General features: G+C 53.9%; 5 protein-coding genes across 5 annotated transcripts; 4 read left to right on the forward strand and 1 right to left on the reverse strand.

Annotated features, from left to right (window-relative positions):
* Positions 1-644: 644 nt before the first annotated feature.
* Positions 645-1869, forward strand: MAA_08626 (Protein kinase-like protein; the record flags this gene model as incomplete). The annotated part of the gene is made up of 2 exons (XM_007826624.1): positions 645-1163; positions 1216-1869. 2 exons carry the CDS (start codon positions 645-647, stop codon positions 1867-1869), a joined length of 1173 nt encoding a protein of 390 aa, XP_007824815.1.
* Positions 1870-2310: 441 nt separating this feature from the next.
* On the forward strand, positions 2311-3075 carry MAA_08625 (Emopamil-binding protein; the record flags this gene model as incomplete). Its single annotated transcript, XM_007826623.1, has 2 exons — positions 2311-2560; positions 2618-3075. The coding sequence occupies 2 exons, from the start codon at positions 2311-2313 to the stop codon at positions 3073-3075; spliced, it is 708 nt and encodes a 235-aa protein (XP_007824814.1).
* Positions 3076-3759: 684 nt separating this feature from the next.
* On the forward strand, positions 3760-5244 carry MAA_08624 (protein kinase domain protein; the record flags this gene model as incomplete). Its single annotated transcript, XM_007826622.2, has 5 exons — positions 3760-3920; positions 3974-4277; positions 4333-4692; positions 4740-4980; positions 5039-5244. 5 exons carry the CDS (start codon positions 3760-3762, stop codon positions 5242-5244), a joined length of 1272 nt encoding a protein of 423 aa, XP_007824813.2.
* Positions 5245-6283: 1039 nt separating this feature from the next.
* On the reverse strand, positions 6284-7337 carry MAA_08623 (phytanoyl-CoA dioxygenase; the record flags this gene model as incomplete). The annotated part of the gene is made up of 2 exons (XM_007826621.1): positions 6284-6576; positions 6635-7337. 2 exons carry the CDS (start codon positions 7335-7337, stop codon positions 6284-6286), a joined length of 996 nt encoding a protein of 331 aa, XP_007824812.1.
* A 1703-nt stretch (positions 7338-9040) lies between these two features.
* MAA_08622 (polyketide synthase) lies at positions 9041-16507 on the forward strand (the record flags this gene model as incomplete). The annotated part of the gene is made up of 1 exon (XM_007826620.1): positions 9041-16507. One exon carries the CDS (start codon positions 9041-9043, stop codon positions 16505-16507), a length of 7467 nt encoding a protein of 2488 aa, XP_007824811.1.
* Positions 16508-16552: the final 45 nt, after the last annotated feature.

Below are 16552 nucleotides of genomic sequence, written 5' to 3' on the forward strand. Positions count from 1 at the left end.
GAGGGCAGCATCTACCCGGGGTCGGTCGCATTACAGGAGTTCTTTAAGCTGCATACTTCCTTCACGCACTCCTCGCATCCACTTTGGACTGGTACACATCCAGCCATGATGGACACGTCCGAAAAACGATGATTGAAACAAAGGCTACTAGTCTAGTAGTCCTCGTATGTAGTCAAGAATTCAGAGTACTATACTAGTCGATATTAAAATGATACTTGAGAATTGGGAGACAAGTTTGTTGCGTATCTTGTGCCGTTACAATATTGTAGAGTCGAGTCTTAGGCCATTCTGCCAAAAGTGGAGGTCTCGCATAATTACGAGGTTTAATTTGGTAGATCCTCTGTTTTTTCCTCTCAACATACAATTCGCGTCTGTGCTTCAAAGCATTCCACAACTGCGTCCGAGGCAAGTTGCTTCGGAAACGCCGCGACCGAAGTTTAGCCAGCTCACACCAAAATGTGATTTTTGTCCCTCGGTATTTTGCCCCAGATCTATTCACCAAAGTCAGCAAAGAACGGTTCCCTCCAGCCACGGCTAGGCGAAACCGAAATTACGCTATAGCAACGCTGAGTGCCAGCAAAAAGGACTTGGTTTGTCCTTTGTATCCTGCCAGCTTCTCTCCTCATGCCCAGTCCATCTTCGACATGAGTGGAAATCTATCGAGCAATGGTGCCCCTGTGCTCAACTGGGCAAATACAGATATCGACAAGGAGGTTGCACTCGGTGCTGTTAACTGGGATGCTCTTCTACAATATGCCCAAGCCACTAGGCAGAAGATCGAGAAAAGCGAGATTCCATTTACCTGCCAGCTCTCTGTTGAAAACAACAAAGGCGGTAGAAACCTAGTTCGACGTCTGCACTTCCAGGACGGCGCCTGCTGGCTCGTACGAATCCAATTAGACGACCCAACACCAGAGTCAATCCAACGCCTAGAGCAAGAAGTCCATACAATGTCGGTGGTCCGAGAGCGTTCAGAAATTCCCGTCCCCGAAGTGTATGCTTACGAGGCCAACTATGATAACGTCTTTGGTGCCCCATTTATGATCATGGAGTTTTTACCCGGAGATACAATCATGGATTCATTTGGCGGCTACCAGGTTCACAAGGGCAAGATTCCCGAGAGCTTTACACCAGATTTCCATGCTACATTGGCAGACATTCAGGTATACACGATGCACCGTTCTTAGTGGAGCTATCTAACCCTCTGGAATCTAGGTACAAAAGTCAGCTATACGCTTTCCCCAGATTGGAGGCATCGTCAAGGCTTCCAACGGGGCGTATTGCGTAGGGCCGCTCCCTGGGATCGGCGGTCCCTTCGATTCGCCAGCGCAATTTCTGGAAGCCTGGGCTGACCACCTCAAGTTTCCTTACTCTGAAAAGACCATCCGTGAACGAACACCTCCACAATTGGTCGATGAAATACTAGAGTCAATCCGATTATTCCCGGCCAGACTCAAGGAGCTGGCAAAGGAATATAGCTTCCGAACAGGCCCATTCCCCCTCTTCCACACTGATCTATACTGCAGCAACATCGTTCTTGCCTCTCAATATTATGTCATTGACTGGGAAGATTCATTTATTCTGCCATGGGAGATGGTAGAATTTGCCAAGGATCTATGCATGTTGCCGCCGGCTTTGGACGGACCACTCTACCACGAAGACGAGACGGATCGTAAGCGGTTGGAGGACCGCGAGAATTATATCAACTTGGTTAGGGCGGCGGAGGCATCTCGAGGACTTGACCATCATTTGTCTGTAACGCTTGCTAACTCGACGGTGCAGAATTTCGCACATGCTATGTGGCTGTATCGGATCGATGGAAGGATTGGGTTTTACAATGATGTCATCAACTCTTTGCTAGCTAGATGAGCATCGTCGTTCTCACCAAACAAGGGAACTCAAATGGGCACTCTTGGAAAAGGGGCGCTGGTAATTCCTTTGTTTATAGCAACCGAGGACTTTAAATTTGTATTATGCGTTAAGTATCAGAAAGGATATTAATTCCCTGATTAGCCAAATACAATTAGATGCAATTAATATACAATTAACGACCAGACTCCACTCAGTTGCTAACGGACGGGTACTAAAATAAGACCGTACGTCAACCGAGGGCCCCACTAGGCTAAACTAAGCTTGGTTAATCTCAATCTTATCGCAATGCAATCTAAAAAACGTTTCGCCAATTGCCCCTTTCTTTCCAACGCCGTGGCTCGGCCGTGTGTCCTTGTTCCTTCACACCAAGAACCCAAAACGGTGCCGTCAGCCAGGCACACATTCACTCGCTCTCACGCGGCAGCGCTTCAATCCATAATGGACGGCCCAATCACTGAAGCGCTCGGTGCGCACCACCCCTATTACCCCCTGGGCGTGGCCATCCCGACATACGTCGCCAACACCATGAACGCCGGTGTCTTGGTGTCCATCTTTGCCGCCGGCTGTGGCGTTATTTTCGTGCCCACCTATCTGTTTGCCGTGAGGACCAGGCCAGCCATTTCCTTTGGCGAGGTGCTCGTTGCATTCTGGTGGGTTCTTTGCGGCTTTATTCACCTGACCTTTGAAGGTACGTTGCCGCCCATCCATTCATCCAACCCGTCCACTTGACTCATAACACGCCTAGGCTACTTCTCCTACAACCACTTTGACATGGCCAGTAAGACCGACCTCTTTGGTCAGCTTTGGAAGGAGTACTCTCTCTCCGACTCGCGCTACATGACCCAAGACCCCTTTGTTGTCTGCATGGAAACCGTCACCGCCTTCTTCTGGGGCCCTTTGTCCTTCTTTATCGCCTACGCCACCATCACGAACCACCCCTGGAGACACCCGCTCCAACTGCTCGTCAGCATGGGCCAGCTCTATGGTGATGTGCTGTACTATGTCATTTGCTGGTACAATGAGTATGTGAACGGGGTGGCCTACTCCCGCCCTGAGCGTTACTACTACTGGGCTTATTTTGTGCTGTGCAATGCCTTTTGGATTGTCATTCCGCTGGCTCTGATGGGATACAGTGCCAAGACTATTGCAAAAGTCTTTGAGAAGACCAAGGTTATGAATGGCTCTGCGAAAAAGCACCTGTAGATGAGAATGTGTCACTTTCTTTCCCCTGCTACATCATCTCATTGTCGTTGATGTAGGGCATTAGAGATGGACAGACGATAGACATATGAGGGTTGGCTTACAGCTCTCGCAATTTGAAGAAAAGGGGCGTAGAAAACCGCCGTGGTAATATAGATAGCTATGATAGATTACGAGGCTTGGAAAGAATGGCATTTGTATGTACTCATTCAGATCACACAGCTTACCGCTCGCACTGTTCAGACACTGGAAACTTCTTCCGCCGCTCTTGCTGCAAAGTCTATGCTCACTTCACCATAACATTTCCCCACAGAGGCACTTCCTGGCGAAGTTTTTTGTGTGTATGTAAAACCGCAGTACCGTTTCCACCGTCTTGGGCATCGGGAGCACGACTCCAGGCTCCCTAGCTTTCGAGCACAAATAGAGATGGCAAGATACATGTACCAACCTCAGGCCAAGAGATTATGCCAACACGTGAGCACTTACATAATATCCCTACATGTAGGCACCGAAAAGTAGCCGCAGGTCGTTCCTCTACCAGCACGTTAATCAGCGCGACGCAGCTTGGACTTCAAGATGGTCATCATCTCTAGAATGAATCTGCGAGCTCTCTGGAGGCAAAGGCCAATAGGATTATTTTCTCGGCCTCGTCAATCGTCAATGCCTCGCTCGAGATGGTCAAGTCACATGATAAATGAGCCCATTGACGAGGAGCTGCTACCAGACGACCGACTGAAATCCTTCTATCCTACCCGACCTGGCGCGGTGCTCAATGGCAGATTCAAGACAATCACAAAGCTTGGCTATGGGGCCGGCTCTACAGTTTGGTTAGCAGAGAACATTGCGTTGTGAGCCTCGATACTACGCGCACCTGGTTGCTTCTCCTGATCTTTCATATTAGCGAGAACTCGGCGGATAAATCGGCACCTCGCTACGTCGCTGTCAAGATCGTGGCCCTGGACATAGACGCAGCCTGGGAGGCAGGAATCTCAAAGCTCATAGCCCATGCTGATCCATCACATGAAGGACTAGATTTTATCCGAACACACATTGACGAGTTCCAACTAACGGGCGAAAATGGGACGCACACTTGTCTTGTGTACACTCCCACGAGAGAAACTCTATTTCAGCTTCAACACAGACTACGGGGCCAGAGACTTGCACCGCCTCTTGCCAAGTTTTTTATGTACTGTCTCCTTGAAGCTGTTGACTACTTGCACACTAAACGTCGCCTCATTCATACAGGTAACTTGAACTTAGTCCCCTGGATACCATGAAGCTAACCGCGGCCTGTCAGACATCGAGGACGACAGAATTATGGTGACGATTGGAAGTGAAGATGTCTTAACAAACTTTATTAAACGTCAAACGAAAAACCCCCAGCCAAAGCACATTCGAATCCAGGATGGCCGTGAAACCTACCTTTCGCAAGGCCACTTTGGGCCCTTGCAAGGCTCTAGACTGCTGTCAAACCTCGCTGACTTCAACCTCGACTTTCCCGGACTAGCTAATGGCAACGGTCACCTTTCTGCAATCCAATCCCATTGTTTTCGCGCCCCTGAGGTCATTCTAGGTTGCCCATGGTCATATGGTGTCGATATCTGGAATCTTGGCCTTCTAGTAAGCTGACATGTTCCAAGCCCTCAAGGAGGTACTGACATTTGTAGATGTGGAACCTCATGGAAGGTATTGGTCTGTTTGACAGGCCGGCTGGTGAAGATGGCGAGTACGACGCGCATGTTCACCTGGCCCAAATGGTATCCCTTTTAGGAGAACCTGATGAGGAGTTAATCAAGAGGGAGCGCTTCTTTCGTAATTATCGACTCGACAAACCTGTCGTTAATTCGCGTGTCAAGGAGTGCAATGCCATGAATGAGTTCTGGGGCGGTCCATTCTTCAATGATGAGAGTAGGTTGGCCAACATTCATGAGCCATGACACAGAGACTTACTGCCATTTGCCGGTAGATGATATTGTTCGTACGGACCTTGTGGAAAGGAAGAGGCTGTCAGATACGGCAACAGAACTACTTGGCGATGAGAAAGATGTATTCCTTGACTTTGCGTCTGGGATGCTCCAACGGTTACCGAGAAAACGCAAGACTGCCAGGGAGCTGCTTCAGCATCCTATCGTCGATTCTTTGAATGAATGGCCTTCCAAGTGGAGAGAGTGATTCTTCACGGCGGGGAGAACGCTGGTGCTCATTGAAGCGTATGGAAGCTTCATGAAGGAATCGTGACAGACCCGTCTGAAAACCGTTCTGCTCACACCACCACCATGATTCAGGCTGTTTCACTTACAACCGTCTATTTGTTTCTGACCGCAACCTGCGCTGTTTTCCGCCCACCGAAGAAGTATTCAGAGAAACATTCTTGCCCATTCATAGCTGCATCAGCGTCATCATATTACCGGATAGTGGCCACCAGCTGTGAGGGCATATGATAACTCCTTTCCTTCTCTGTTTTGTATCTCACAGCCTAGGGCTGAGCGTCATCTCACAAGCTAGCAGAGTGGCAAAGAGCTGTATTGCGAAGATGAACCCTAAGCTTAGCGAGCGTCGTTTGGGCAACTATGGGAATCACTTGCAAGCAATGATTTTGGCAGCCTGTTAGTCTTCTCTTTCTGGCTCATACAGAATGCCGACAGCAGCTGGCTTACAAATTAAGAACCGACATGCTGGCATAGCTCATCCTGTGTTTGGACTTGACAAGACTTTGTGTGAAAAGGGTTCAGAATGTGAGGACTTGGACCTGTGCTCATATTCAATCTAATAACTTGCTTTGACATTCAAGGTCCTTGGTTTCTTCCAACGCCCTTTGGTGTTGCACGGAAGTCTCGTAACATTGCGGCATGGACCGATCCAATTTCCACCGTTTGATCAGACATTTTTCGAGTGTTCTTGCTCACCATGGGTGACGGTGATGGGAAAGAGCTACGCGTGAACGCGGCCAAGATCGCATCCGCCAGCAGGACGACTTGGTGAGAGCGCCCTACCAGATTGAGGTACCGCCCAAGTTCTTAGCCTCAGAGACATCAATGACATTTCTAGTACGGTTTGACAATGTATTGACCATGTGCGGATGATCGAGCAAGTCTAGCACATTTCAACACCAACAGCAACCGCACATCACTAGACGCATAAAAGGTGCCGTCAGCACAAGAGTGAGTATTTTACTAGCACTATGAGGCTGAACATATTGTATCCCATTCATTTACTTGAGCATCTTCTCATAAATAGCCTCAAGATCCTTGGCAGGGTCTTCATTCTCCACCATTCCCAACCAACTGCCCGCCGGCTTCTTAAACCCCAGCAAAGTCTGCATCTTGGGACTCATCTTGAGCACCTTGCTCCGGGGCACACACAAGAACTGGTTCTCCTCTGTCCGCAGAGTCCCCCGGCAAAAGACGAGATTCGTAATCTTGCGAACCTCGCCAGGAATAGTATTATATCCCGCGCCGTGAGCGAGGGTGCTAAGAAAAATAAACGCAGACCCGCGCTCCATTTCTACATGCCACGCAGTTAGCCCCGAGAAATAAAAGCGACTTGCAAAACAGAGCCTTACCAAGAAAGGAAACTTCATCGGGCCTGCCGCGTCTATCGTGCTCCCACTTGTGGGAACCGAGAATGACCATTGTGCCGCCGTTTTCGCGCGTGATCCTGGTCCCGGCGAGGAAGCAGCTGAAGCCGTCTACTTCGTTGATCTTCATATCGGGGCGATGCTTGCTGGAGAAGATCATGTCGTCTCTGTGTAGGGCTTGGCGCGGAGAGCCGTGGCCGACGTGGAAGCCCATGCAGATACTTAGCAACGGGTCCACGACGAGCTCTTCGGTGTGCTGCTCGAAAACGGCGGGGTACCTCTCCTCTAGAATTACCTTGAGCAGCTTGTCTATGGTTTCATTCGTGTCGAGAATGTTGGCAATGGTGTCCGACTTGCCGACTAGGCCGGGAATAACGAGCGTCTTTTTGCCTATAAAGTTGTTGTAGGAGTCGTCATCGGCAATGGACGACTTTGTGTAGGGCTCGAGCTCTTCGTCAATCTTGTCCAACTCCTGTAGGGAAACGAAATCGGTCAGGATAACACCGCCGTCTCGCTCGAGGATAGCGAGAATGTCTTCTAGGGAAGACGTTGCGGGAATCTTGGTGATGGCCTTGGCGGGCTGATACGAGTCCGGAATGGGAGGCAACAGACGTGGAGCAGAGTATTTCTCGTCGGGTTTCTCTACCTCGACTTGTTTCTGCGCCGACTGTGCGTCTGAATTGATCATGGCTGGGGAGGCTTAAAGGAAGCGTGGTGTTTTGAAGATGGGCTGGTGAAGCTGGCAATGGAGGACAAGTAGTGCCGTGACACTCAAAAGAATAGACGTACAGTTGTTCAACGGGCCTGCGGCAACATGAACATGTCCAACAACAGAGCTTGGACGGGTGTGTTTTAAGGGCGATAAGCTATCCTGGCTCTTGATTGAATGGGCCTCGATGGCCAAGAGGCGGCAATGTTGAAAGGGGAAGAAAACCATCAGATGCCGCATGTATACACATGTGATAGGCCACACCGTTTGGTCAGCGCGCTCCGCATGCGAATGGGGAACGCAAAGATATCATTATTCATAACATGGGCCGAAGGTATGCTGAATGCGACAACTGACGCTATTGCATGCGCATGAACGGGCTCGACCGAGTTCGTCGGCAGATGTAACATGACGACCTGCTGAGCCCGAGTGGGTGCCTCCGATCTTTCTCACCATGGCCGGGGCAGGGCGTCCGCCATAGATGCGGTAGACCATGTTTGGTATTCATCTCTGCCATGCTATAGCAACGTGATGAAGGGCACTCCCCGCGTGCCGCGCGGCAAAGGCCTTCTCAGACACTCCAGGGTGCGACAGGATAACATGACCAGGTCCTTATGCACTCACCAGTGGACCTTGATGCCTCCAATGCCCCCAGGCCGTCAACAAATAAACTTTGGGTGCTGAGCTGAAACCATGGGACCAGACCAGACTCTTGTTCAGATTCCCTTCCCCATTGGGCGGGATGCATGTGGCGGCGAAACGGCACGGCTGGCGGAAGGGTAGTCACGTCAAACGTGTGAAAGAGGGCCGACAGAGGTTGCGGGCATATGCATACGGGGTCTGGACCAGATGATGAATGAGATCTGCACTCGTGCAGTTCGTGACGTGTCATCTGTGACACATAACTGCATGCATGCATTAACGTCGCCACTGCGGCACGGGACGGCAGGGGACCAGGCACGATGCATCCACGTTGCATCACATATAATTAGCTTTACGGAGCGCTCCATCTACAGGGATACCTTGTCTTGTGCTATTCCTGAAACGAAGAATGGGGTTGTCGTACTAATATGCTGTGATCCAGCTTATCATCAACACCTAGTATGCTGAAATCACGCGGGACGATCCGGGTTGGTGATGCCGCGTCTGCCGCATTGGTGGCTTCATACGCGGCCGCAAAGAGTCTCCGGCCGAGGACTGTGAGTCCGTGTCCCGTTTGGCACCTTCTGCAAGTCGGAAGCACAGTGGACCATCTATAAGAATACATCAATTATACTTTATTTCCTCATCCCGATATCCCAGATGCTTCCTATATCCCCATGTTGACAAAAGTATCATGTTAGTTGCCGCGGGGTCTTGTCAAATTTAAGGTTTGACATTATTCATAATAATTCCATTCTGCATATAGCCAGTCAGCCAAGACGGGTTTGCAAGGAATACCATCTCCTTCCACATCTAGGAAAGCCGTTGATAGAAAAACCCCTTTTGCCATGACTGCATGTGTGATACGGTGGTAGTCGAGTATGTGGTGAAAATAGGAAAGCCCGTTCCGCTCCTGTTTATACTCGTTGCGCCGACTATCCTCGTCCAATGCGTGACAGGACGCCGAAACCTTGCCATCAACCCCCATCGTACGAGCGCTCATCTTCTTGTTTATCCCTGAACTCGTTGTACAACTCAAGATGAGTGGCATCTCAGATCACGACTACCAAGTCCTGGTCAACGAGTTCAACGCCACCGAGGACATCTCGCTGCTAGGTAGTCGGCTGGACCAGCTGTTTGAACAAGTGGCGGATCGCTTTCCAGACAACACAGCCGTGATTCACAACGAGAGCGAGGTGACCTTTAAACAACTCAATAGCTCTGCAAATATCCTCGCGCGATGTCTCGCAAAGCGAGGCCTACAACAGGGCGATGTAGTTGGCCTCGCCGTCTCGCGCTCCATCGACCTCATTGCTGCCATGCTGGCTGTGCTCAAGCTAGGCGCCGCCTATGTTCCCATCGACCCGTCATTCCCCGCCGAGCGCATCAACCAAATGGTTGAAGATGCCGGGCTCAGACTTATTCTGCTCAGCGGCAGGCCAACCAAGGGCCTTGGGCGTTGGGCAAGTCTATGCTTGAGCGTGTCCGAGGCAAGAGATGGCTCAGTCACGGATGGTACCAACCTCGAAACTGAAATCCAAACGCGGGACTTGGCATATGTAATTTATACATCTGGCTCGACTGGGCGCCCCAAAGGCGTCGAGATTAGCCACGGAGCCGCCGCCAACTTTCTGAGCTCGCTGCGCAAGCATGAGCCCGGTTGCAGCGAGCGTGATCGCCTTCTCGCCATCACCACTATATCCTTTGACATGTCGGCCCTTGAGCTATTATTGCCACTTGTGTCTGGATCCGCCATGATTGTCGCGAATACAAGTGCGGTCAAGGATCCGCGCGAGCTCATCAGCTTAATGGCACGCCACAAAGTCACTATTCTGCAAGCGACACCCGCAACGTGGACGATGCTTCTAGAGTCTGGCTGGAAGGGAAACCCGCGCCTATCCAAAGTCATTTGCGGCGGGGAGCCGCTCTCTCGCCAGCTTGCAGACCGCCTGCTCGCCGCTGCCGATTCTGTATGGAATGTGTATGGACCGTCCGAGACGACCTACGGAAGCGTGGGCAGAGTCGGGCAAGGCGACATCGTCGTCGGCAATCCCGTCGCCAACGGTAGGATATACGTCCTCGACGACAACATGTCGCCCGTGCCTATAGGATCCGAGGGCGAGGTGTACATTGGCGGCGGCAGCGTGTCCAACGGGTACCGGAACAAGGCTGAGCTCACTCGCTCCCGGTTCCTCGTCAATCCCTTTCATGGCGGTGTATTCTTCCGCACCGGCGACCTGGCTCGCTTCATAGCGCCGGGAAAGCTCCAAGTCGTAGGCCGCATAGATGGGGTGGTCAAGATCCGCGGCCACCGCATTGACGTGGGCGACATCGAAGCCGTCTTGGTCGATCACGCCAATGTGTCCGAGGCGGTGGTTGTCAGTCGCGATGATCGTCTGGTGGCGTATTGTGTGCTTCATGCGCCTTGTCACGATGCAGCCTCCCTAGATGGCATTCTGCGCCCGTGGGTTGCTGAGCGCCTCCCGGCATACATGCTGCCGACGTTTTTTGTTCAAATGGATGCGTTGCCGCTGTCTCCCAGCGAAAAGGTCAACAGGAAGGCGCTCCCTGATCCGATAGAGGCGATGCAGCATCAAACCATGATACAGCCTACTTCTGAGCTGGAGCAGCGGATACAGGCTATTTGGTCGGATATTCTTGGCCACGATCGCTTTGGGATCGAAGACAACTTCTTTCGAATCGGTGGTGATTCTGTGCGCATAATCCGCATGCAGGCAGCGTTGGAGAAGCAGCTGCACCGGCCAGTACCAACACCAAAATTATTCGAGCACTACACGATCAAGGCACTGGCTGCCTATCTTGCTGGCACGGGCAGAGAAAACAATAACGAGTCACAAGCAGTCAGTCAGACATTTGCTGGCAGTCATGAGGATATTGCCATAGTCTCCATGGCCTGTCGATTACCGGGTGGTGTGGCTACGCCAGAGGCTCTCTGGCAGCTACTCCAAAGCGGCGGCGACACGATTATCGATGTGCCCAAGGATCGTTGGGATGCAGATAAACTATATAATGCAGATGCCAACATTGACGGCACGTCGTATTGCCGCCGAGGCGGCTTCCTCGACGCAATCTACTCATACGATGCGTCCTTCTTCGGCATATCGCCCCGCGAGGCACAGGCAATGGACCCAACGCACAACCTCATGTTGGAACTGTGCTGGGAAGGTTTTGAACGATCCGGCTATACACGAGACCAGCTGAGCGGTAGCGCAACCGGAGTCTTCCTCGGCGTCAGCAACAACGCCACGACAAACGGTACACCACCAGACCTCAAGGGATACTCCATCACAGGAAGCGCCAGCGCCACCATGTGCGGCCGTCTGTCGCACACCCTCGGCCTCCGGGGGCCATCTCTAGCTGTAGACACGGCGTGCTCGTCGTCCCTCGTCGCCACGCACCTGGCGTGCAACGCCTTGCGCCAAGGCGAGTGCAGCATGGCCTTGGCCGGCGGCGTGAGCCTTCTCACCACCCCGGGCATTCACATTGAGTTTAGCAAACTCGGCGGGCTTTCGGCAGATGGTCGCTGCCGCGCCTTCTCCGATGACACGGACGGCACGGGATTCAGCGAGGGCGCGGCGATTATAGTTCTCAAGCGCCTGTCCGATGCCCGCCGGGACGGCGATGACATCCACGCCGTGCTTCGTGGCACCGCCGTGATGCACGGGGGCTCCAGCGCCGGTCTGACGGCTCCCAGTGGCCCTGGCCAGGTAGCTCTTCTTCGCAATGCCTTGGCCCGGGCGGCACTGGAGCCAGGGGACATTGACTACGTCGAGGCGCATGGCACGGCTACCAAGCTGGGCGACCCTATTGAAGCGACTGCGCTGGCCGAAGTCTTTGGTACGGAGCGCTCCGGCTCGGATCCTTTGAGAATAGGCTCGGCCAAGTCCAACCTTGGGCATACCCAGGCTGCGGCCGGCGTGGTCGGCTTATTAAAGGTCGTCTTGTCCATGAACCATGACACCCTCCCGAGAACATTGCATGTACGGGAGCCCATGGCAGCAGTTGACTGGAAGCGAACCAACATGGAGTTGGTGTTACAGAATCGACCATGGCTGCCAAATAATAACCGACTACGCCGGGCGGGTGTGAGCGCGTTTGGTATTGGCGGCACAAACGCCCACGTCATTGTTGAAGAGTCGCCTCCTCCCGCCGTGGAAGAGACTGGGAACATTACTCTGCCGTCGCTCCCGGCTACTCTCCCGTTTGTACTGTCAGGACAAGGTGATTCCGCTCTCAGGGCACAAGCGGAGAAGCTCCGACTGCACATCGAGAGCGGCGCCGGAAAGGACAGCCCCTTGCGTGATGTGGCCTACTCGCTTGCCACATGCCGCTCACACCTTCACCGGCGATTGGTAGTGATGGCTGGAGACAAGGCAGAGACTCTGGAAAAACTTGCATCTGTCAGCTCAGGTCCTACCCAACCCCTGAGTGTGAACGAGGTCGGGAGTCCAACAGTAGCAATGCTCTTCACGGGGCAAGGAAGTCAACTGCCAGGAATGGGCAAAGATCTGTATGCTGTCTATCCCGTTTTTCGGGATGCACTAGACGAAATTGCCGCAAAATTCACAGACTTGGAGCGGCCCCTTCTTGACATCATGTGGGCCGAATCGGGAAGCGAGAATGCTGCCCTGCTGAGCCGTACGGATTTTGCCCAGCCCGCCCTGTTTGCCCTGGAAGTTTCCCTCTGGAAGCTCTGGCAGAGCTGGGGCGTGAAGCCCGACTTTTTGCTCGGCCACAGCGTGGGGGAGCTTGCCGCCGCTCATGCAGCAGGAGTGTTGGACTTGTCGGATGCTTGCCGGCTTGTCATGATGCGCGGTCGTCTGATGCAGGCTATTCCTCGCCAGGGCAAGATGGCATCAGTGGAAGCTAGCAGCGCCGAGGTCAGCGCCGCGATTCAAGAACTAGGACAGCATGACAAGGTCGAAATCGCAGGCTACAACACGCCCTTACAGACGGTTATATCAGGACACGAGGAGGCTGTTGAGGCCACATCGGTTTACATGAGCAAGTTAGGCCGCAAGACAAAGCTGCTTGATACGAGCCACGCCTTCCACTCGTTCCATATGAACGGTATGCTGGATGACTTGAGGGCCTTGGCCCAAAATATCCGGTTCAGCCCACCAAAGATGCGCATAATTAGCAGCATGACTGGTCGATTAGCCGGGGCAGGTGAGCTTGAACGGCCCGAGTATTGGGCTCAGCAGGCTCGCAATGCTGTCCGGTTTAGCGACGCCTTCCAAACGCTGGCCGGCCAGGGCGCAAATGTCTTTCTGGAACTTGGACCCAGTGCAATGCTTTGCGGCTTGGGCGCGGCATGTCTCGCCGATCCTGGTCAAGTCGGCGCCGCCCTCTGGCTGCCCTCTTTGAAGCCAAACATGAATGGGCCGTTGGTCATCCAAAGCAGTCTCAGCGAGCTACACGTCCGACATGTGCCGGTGGATTGGGCTGCATATTTCAAGCCTTTTGACTGCAAAAGAGTCATGCTGCCCACTTATGCCTTTCAGCGGGAGGATTTCCGGCCCGCAAACAAAGCCAGCTGGTTTGATGTCGCGTCACTCAGCACTGGGACCAATGATGCCGCGCCGAGAGTGCAAGACATGATGTTTGAAATCAACTGGCGTCGAGTCGAAACGAAAAGCATCCAGCCCCGCGGTGCGTGGGGTCTTCTCTGCCCGTCGGGAGAGACTGCGTGGACAACAGAGGCACAAAGGGCCTTGTTAGCCACGGGTATTCAGTTGGTGGCAGTGAGCAAGCCTCATGAGGCCGACCAGCTGGACGGCTTGCTGTCTCTGTGGGACTCTGACGCCGACACTGTCCAGATGGCACACGGCGTCACCGCACTAGCGCTGGCTCAGTTGCAAGAGGCGATCCGAACTGGCCTTGGCGCGCCCATAGTATGGGTCACCCGGCATGCCGTGGGTGCCGGAGCCGACGACCGGCCCGTCAATATCGGCGCCGGGCCGTTGTGGGGCCTCATGCGCGCCGCTCGGAGCGAGCATCCGGAGCTGCGGCTGCGCTTGATCGACGTCGATGAGGAGACGGACCGCGCCTCCCTCAGCCAGGCGATCATGCTGGCCGATCAGACAGAGATTGCTGTCCGCAGAGAACAGCTGCTAATGCCCCATATGGAGCGCGCTGGCCTGGCCGCACCGCTGCCGGTCGGACAACCATTCGTTCGAACCGACGGCGCTGTGCTGGTCACGGGCGGCCTGGGTGATCTCGGAAGCCGCGTAGCCCGTAGACTGGCCACCGCCCACGGGGTCTGTGATCTTGTTCTGGTGTCGCGGCAGGGGACGAATTCCCCCGGTGCCGACGCACTCGTCGCCGAGCTTGCTGAACTGGGTGCCAAAGCCACCATAGTTGGCTGCGATTTGGCAGACCTTGACAGTCTCGGATCAGTTATGCAGTTATTTACACCGGATCGACCTTTGCGAGGCGTAGTTCACGCTGCCGGAGTTGTTGACTCGGGTACTCTGTCATCCTTGACTCCTCGCAAATGCGCCGCGGTTTTCGCGCCAAAAGTCGACGGCCTATGGAATCTGCACCAACTGACCAAGCACATGGATTTGGATCTGTTCATGATGTTCTCCTCCATATCTGGTATCATCGGCCTACCGGGCCTAGGCAACTATGCCGCCGCCAACTCCTTCATCGACTCGCTCGCACACCTGCGACGAGCGCAGGGCCTGCCAGCCAGCTCTGTGGCCTACGGTACGTGGGCTGGAGACGGCATGGCGACGACTCTCGTCCCAACGACCCGCGCCCATCTCTCGCAGCTCGGACTGGGTTTCCTCCCGCCGGAAGCCGGATTAGAGATTTTCGAGCACGCCGTGTATCAAGGCCGCGCGCTGACTGTAGCGGCGGTCCTTGATTTACAGCGTCTCAGGGCCTATTACGAAGAGCAAGGCGGTGTTCCCCCCTTGTTGAACTCGATGCTGGGCGGAACAAAGGTCCAGAAGCCGGCTGATGAGGTCGTCAACTTGCGCGACTTGTTGGCAGACGCTGCTCCGGAACAGCATAGCAGCATCGTGTTGCACATGGTCCAAGCCACGATTGCCAAGGCATTAGGGTACACGAGGGCTGAGGACGTCGACGCCAGTCGACCCATGCAGGAATTGGGGATCGACTCTCTGACGGCAATCCTCACTCGCAACCATCTGGCGACATTAACGGGAATGGCACTACCACCCAACATTGCCCTCCTTTACCCCAATCTCAAGTCGCTCAGCGAGTTCCTGTTGTGCCGGCTGATGGACGATGTCGAGAGCAGCACGTCCAGTCCATCAGATACCGATGGCGCAACACCAAGCACGCCAACGTCGGCCGCTTCTTGCGTCGACATGGCAGACATCCGAAGGGGCGTTCTTGATTCCACATTCCAGTTCAACAACCCTGTTTCTCCTGGTGTCCCCGGGACTGTGTTCGTGACTGGCGCAACCGGCTTTGTCGGCACCTTCATGATACACGAGTTTCTTCAAAGACGCATATCAGTGTACTGCCTCGTGCGTGCTAGCGGCTCTCAAGAGGCGCAGCAACGCATGATAACCACGCTGAAGCAATACGGCCTCTGGCGGCCCGAGCACGAGCCGCTGCTTGTCTCGGTGGCCGGCGATCTCTCCCAGCCCTTACTGGGCCTCGGCGAGGTCGTCTTCGACGACTTGGCGAGCCGCGTCGACGCCATTCTCCATTCTGGCGCTCTTGTCGACTGGATGCGCCCGCTGGACGACTACATTGGCCCCAACGTCCTCGGCACGCACGAGGTCCTGCGTCTGGCGTCTTGCGGCCGTGCCAAGGCCATCCATTTCATATCCACCATTTCCACGCTGCCCATCCATGCGGGCTACGGGCTTGCCGAGCACGACGGCGAGTACGGCTACGGCACGTCCAAGTACCTTGCTGAAAAAATGGTTGTGGCCGCTCGTTTCCGCGGCGCCAAAGCATCGTCCTATCGGTTGCCGTTTGTGGCTGCCTCGGCGGCCAGTGGCCGTTTTAGACTTGACCGTGGCGACTTTTTGAATAATCTCGTTACGGGAAGTCTGGACTTGGGCGCTTTTCCCTTGATCAATGCTGACTTGTCCTCTGTGCTGCCGGTCGACTATCTGTGCGGGACGATTGCTGCCATCATGACCGAGGACCAGGAGCGAGTTGGCGAGGACTACGACTTTGTCAACCCGCAGGCACTTACGTTCAAGCACTTCTTTGAAATGATGTGCTCTGTGAGCGGTGGCAAGGAGATGGTTTCCTTTGGTGAGTGGCACCGCCGCGCGCTCGAGTATGCGGCCGCCCACCCGACAAGTTCGCTGGCCCGTATTGCTACTGTTCTTGATGGCTACAATGATAAAACTGTAGGTAGCTTGGTGAGTGGGAGTCCGGTCGGTAAGCATGTATTAGGACTGGATGCGTATCGGGCCCCGCCGTTGGATGAGGAATACGTCCGCAGGTATGTGCATTGCATTGAGGCGGCAAGGGCCAAAATGCGTACGTGAGGAGGCGTTGGAATGTACATTACACGATGGATTATGGTAGATGGT

Source organism: Metarhizium robertsii (genome assembly GCF_000187425.2).
Source record: "Metarhizium robertsii ARSEF 23 chromosome Unknown MAA_Scf_1, whole genome shotgun sequence".
Taxonomy (NCBI): Eukaryota; Fungi; Ascomycota; class Sordariomycetes; order Hypocreales; family Clavicipitaceae; genus Metarhizium; species Metarhizium robertsii.